A 4,914-nucleotide genomic window follows, 5' to 3' on the forward strand; every position below is an offset into this window, starting at 1 on the left:
TTTTGGCCTGTTAAACAAGACATTGTATAAGGTAAAATTCATCATTTTCCCAACTATGAATACAAAACTGGGCAATGGGCATCTAGATTTGTCAAATAAACAAGTAGAAAAATAAGAACTTTGAAATAAACAAAAGCTACTTAGATTTCTTGGAATTCTTTAAACGTTCAGAGGTTAGAAATGTAGCATCATCCCTAATGAAACTCCACCAAAGGTAGGTAAGAGGAACAGTAATGGCATGCCTAAGAGCTTGTGCATCCAGAAGTCCTTCATATGGAGGGAAATCATATATCTGTAGGCACATTGCAAGGCCACTAATAAGAACAACAAATCTAATCTTCCATCGAGAGGGATGGTGACTAAAACCACCCCAAATTGCCCATGTTGCAAGTTGTCCTACAGTCATTGATAGACAAACTTTTAAGTTCCATTCTGCAAAGTTTTAAAAAATTCCATAAAAATCATAAGAAAGTGGGAAAAAATGGTATGAATAAGGAAAAAAAAAAGAATAGTGAAGGAAAACACACTAAAATTTCTATCTTTACAGCCACACATTTGGATGGAATAGATAATTAATAACATATTTCTGAAAGGAAAACAAAGTACACATGGAGCTTTCATGTAATTCTTGTCCTCAGGAATAATTATTAGTATAAAGATTACTTGAAGATACTTACCATGGTCTAGTTTAAAGAAGTTGAGGTACATTATATGAGTGGCCACAAAAGATATCAATGGAGCAGGAATCATAACTCTAGTAGCTTCATCTTTTACATTGAAGCTTCTTAATATGGCCAAAATCAAGGAATATCCAAGGAGAGCAACTGCAGAAAAGTAGTCTAGCTTCTCTATTAACTCACAATATCTGCATTTCATAGTGAGAACGAAACATGTTACTAAATTAAACAGATAATAAGATAGGTTGTTTATTTTTCTTTCAACTAGTTTGGTGGGATTTTAGGAAATATAGTCATTTTTTTAAGGAAGGAAATATAGCCTTTAAAGAACAATAAAAGCATCAACATGTGTAAGTTCGAATACCATTTGCATTCGCTATACTGAATCCAAGTATAAGTTAGAATAGCAGTTTCCTTGGTAACATTAAAATATCAAAACTATCTGCTTAAGTGACTTACCTACTATGAAAAATTGCACTCCAAAACCAGGAATTCAAGGACAAGAGCCCATAAATATGCCACAAACTAGCATATTCATAGTAGGGCCTCTTGCGTGCCTTCAGAGGAAGTTTATTGTATATAAGAGTGAAAAAGGACATCCAACCATGGAAATGCATTACAAGATTGAGGGAAGAAAAAACCATGGAAGCAGGATCCTGAGAAAGGGATGACATGTTAGATCTCTAAACAAAAAACTTGATATCTTTGGACATCAATTCAAAGGACAAAAGTTGTATGTAGTTTAATAGGTATTGCTTGTATTATTGTCTAATCATAATTAGATTTTTCTTCTTCTGATAATTCAGTAGTAAATTTGCATCAAACAATCATAAAAAAAACCAGAAGTAAAATTTCAATTTTGATTAGATAACAGTACAAATATGTTAAAATTGAAATGAAGTATAGAATGAATTGGTTATCTAGTAACAAACCTGTATTCCATATATACGCTTAAAGGGCCATTTACCATGGTATTTTTCTGGATCTTTATTCAGTAACTCCCTTTCTTTCTCTCTATTTAGCATGCAATAGTATTGACAGTTACTTTTGCAATGCCCCTTTTTCCATCGTGCATAAAGTGGCTCTACCATGCCCCATGGAGGACCAACAACAGGTACTTCATCTGCAGAAATTTTACAGTTTGGAAAACATCTTTTCCCAATGCATCCACTTTCCTCACATTGTTCTACACAATTCCTAATGTCCAGAGAAAAACAAGAACATGAAAAAAACCCCATAATTTAATTTTGTGTAAGATGTGTTCGAAATTGAAACAACAATTTACATGTTTTCACAAAAGAAGATTTGAAGAAAGATTAGAGTTATGTATGCACCTGTATCGTGGATCAGCATCACCAGCACTTGCATTTGATATTGCAATAAATGGTGAAAACACCAAAATGAAAGCAATAACGTAACAATTCAACATCTGAACAAAAGATTAGAAACTCAATGGTTAATAACTTTCAATATATTGAAATAGATCACAAATTCAATACATAACGATTCTGAAAGAGTAAACTATTATGTTCCACCTAACAGACCACATTTCAGAAATATGATATAGAAGAGTATCCATGCATTAATTTGATATCCAATTTAGCTCTATTTCCAACATAATTTTTTCCATTTTCTATGTAAAAATATGAATTTTCATTTCCTTCAAAACTGTACTTTGAAAGAAGTATCAGATGGAAGAATGATAAGAACCCAAAAGAAAAAATAAAACGAGGTTGTGGAAAAGAAATGGAAGCAAATGCAGCAACAGAGGGGGGAAGGGGGAGACATTTTACCTCGGTGGTGGTGAGAAATTTGCAGAAACGAAAGTTTAGTTCAGAAGTTTGAAGTGTTAAAAGGAATCCAGAAATGACGGAAACAAAAAAGAAAAGAGACAGGTAATAATTTATTACACTTTCGATTTTAACAAGACCAAGTCACATGAAAGGATAGAAGCCATTTGTGATTTTTAAAATCAAACCAATGATTAACTCCCTAAAAGTATATGACTCCATTTTATTTTTAATGAAAATCTCCATTTTTTTTCTTTTGTTAAAGCCTTTCTTCTCAAAAGGCACGATGTATTCATACAAATTCTGTTTTTGTTTTATTTGATTATTTTGAATTATTACGTATTTATTTTAAATTATATTTTTTTATTCACATTTAGTATTTTAAAAAATATGTACACATATAAATATTAATTTTAAATATTTACTAGTATAATAAATATAATCATATGAAATTGAAGAAATAACTAATTATATTTTAATTGGACAAATTTGGTCTCATTGAAATTTATTGCGATTTACTCTTTATTTTAGTAATAATTGTTGTTACAAAGGTTGAGTACTATCTTATAGAACAATTTACTCCTTTTATTTGCTTCGTGAAATTATAATTTTTTTTATGTTAATGTCTATTATGTTCAGTCCCCTTTCTCACTCAATCTCGGTTCAAATGGGGTAGGTACATGTAAGAGTACTTTGATGCTCAAGTTAGTATTATATTTTATGAGCCCAATTGTTTGTTAATTAAGGTTTCAAGACTATTTAAGATTAGCATTATTATTAATCATGTGTTAAAGGTGATTGTTTAGTTGGTAATATCTGATTGTCAAGCCGAGATAGTATCGCCTAGGTTGGCAACCGATGTTCATGTCAAAATCATATTATGATGAAATTGTCTCGGCGACCTAGTTGCACACTCGGTTATCGAGTAGTACATTGGTTCCCAGACTCGAGTTCGATTGCGATGAGTCTTGAAAGAAAAATTTATTTTCTTTGTTGAGTTAATGTCGGGACCATATAGTACACTGACCCCAAGCCTCTCGAAGGTAAAAGGCTTTGAAGAGTCTAGACGGTTCTAAATGTGGCCATTGTGTGTCAAGGACATGAAAGGTTGTTTCATCGTGGCAATGAAGTTGAATCGCTCTGACGGTTAGGGGGTTACGATAATTGGTTTGCCTCCCACCCCTACATGGCTATAAATAGTGGGTCTTATGGGTCACTTCTATCGTTATCTTTTGCTTTAGTTTTGTCTGATATAGTGTCGGTTGGAGATCTCAAGTGATTTTTAATCTTGGTAAATTATGTCTTCATTCTCTTTTGACACTAGTTCATCTTCGGGGTTCTCGGGTGAGATGTTCTCGATCCATGTGAACCAACACGCAAAGCATCAACCGAGATGCTCTCGGTTCATATGAATGAACACGCAAAGCATCAACTAAGATGTTATTCGTCAGCGTGAACCAACACCCAAAGCATCAACCGAGATGCTATCGACCTGTGTAAACAAACATGAAAATATCAAACGTGCCCCAAAAGCTGCAATAAACTTGGCAAGCATAGAGCTACCGAATCAAGTGACAAATTGAAATACATAAGTTAAACATGAAAGCCCAATAAAGTGTTATCAATTTAAAATCAATTGTGTCGAGCTAAAATAGTAACAATATCAAGTGTAAGCGAAACACACCTTGGTAAAAAAGAAAAGAAATCACAATAAAAAAGGAATGAAGAAAGTTCTAATTGACAAAAATCGAGCAATATGTCTCGACTGGTACTTACAAAATATTATACAAAATCAATAGTATGGTCGGAGCCAATGAGTCAAACAAAAAGCAGAAAGGGAGGAAGTAGTCGCCGTCATGCTCCTATTGCCCGACAACATCCTCAACATCGTCGACTTGTGATGTGAGTTGATTTTAGATTGATACATCTTATAGGTTTCACTTTTGTTTAAGCTTTTTGAGATTAACAATCATGGTGAGAAACCCAAAGAAGATTCCCACTGGAAACGAACTTAACCAAGTGGCTAAGTAAGTCTGAATGTTCACTTCTAGAAGGCAAAGAGAAAAACACAACTATGGTGAAGATGATGATGATTAGAGGTTTCACTTTTGTTTAAGCCTTTTGAGATTAAATAATTATGGTGAGAAACCTAAAGAAGATTTCCACTGGACACGAACTTAACCAAGTGCTTAAGTGTGGAAGTTCACTTCTAGAGGGCAAAGAGAAAAACACAACTATAGTGAAGATGATGATGATAACTTGTGGAAATAAATGAACACAAGATGAAGATAACACGATGAAGACCGGAATTAAAAGAATAACATAAGAATATAAAAAAGGAATGAAAGATGGTGCAATAAGAAGAAAACAAAAGAGAAAAGATGAAGGGATGAAAAGAGTTTATGGAGAAGGGGCAAGGAATCATGCCACTTGGTAGATGGATTACT

At 33.3% G+C, this 4,914-nt stretch overlaps 1 protein-coding gene across 2 annotated transcripts; it reads right to left on the reverse strand.

Annotated features, from left to right (window-relative positions):
- On the reverse strand, window positions 1–2,572 carry LOC137835066 (Per1-like family protein). Of its 2 annotated transcripts, none has more exons than XM_090302208.1 (6): window positions 2,471–2,572; window positions 2,012–2,106; window positions 1,610–1,874; window positions 1,137–1,333; window positions 678–865; window positions 1–396 (listed from the first exon to the last, which is right to left on the reverse strand). In XM_090302208.1, exons 2-6 carry the CDS (start codon window positions 2,104–2,106, stop codon window positions 137–139), a joined length of 1,005 nt encoding a protein of 334 aa, XP_090158334.1. In that variant the 5' UTR covers window positions 2,471–2,572; the 3' UTR covers window positions 1–136. The 2 variants fall into 2 exon arrangements, with proteins under 2 accessions (XP_090158334.1, XP_068499505.2); XM_068643404.2 differs by having other exon boundaries at window positions 1–432.
- Between the last annotated feature and the right edge of the window lie 2,342 nt (window positions 2,573–4,914).

This window comes from Phaseolus vulgaris, chromosome 5 (assembly GCF_051622355.1).
Source record: "Phaseolus vulgaris cultivar YP4 chromosome 5, ASM5162235v1, whole genome shotgun sequence".
Taxonomy (NCBI): domain Eukaryota; kingdom Viridiplantae; phylum Streptophyta; class Magnoliopsida; order Fabales; family Fabaceae; genus Phaseolus; species Phaseolus vulgaris.

What these genes read in the sequence shown, in the direction of transcription:
- LOC137835066 (XM_068643404.2), bottom strand. Translation starts at nt 2,106, where the DNA reads ATGTTGAATTGTTACGTTATTGCTTTCATTTTGGTGTTTTCACCATTT. An exon ending in GATGCTGATCCACGATACAG is followed by an intron (nt 1,875 to 2,011) that starts GTGCATACATAA and finishes TCTGGACATTAG; the next exon opens with GAATTGTGTAGAACAATGTG. An exon ending in AGCGTATATATGGAATACAG is followed by an intron (nt 1,334 to 1,609) that starts GTTTGTTACTAG and finishes TCCCTTTCTCAG; the next exon opens with GATCCTGCTTCCATGGTTTT.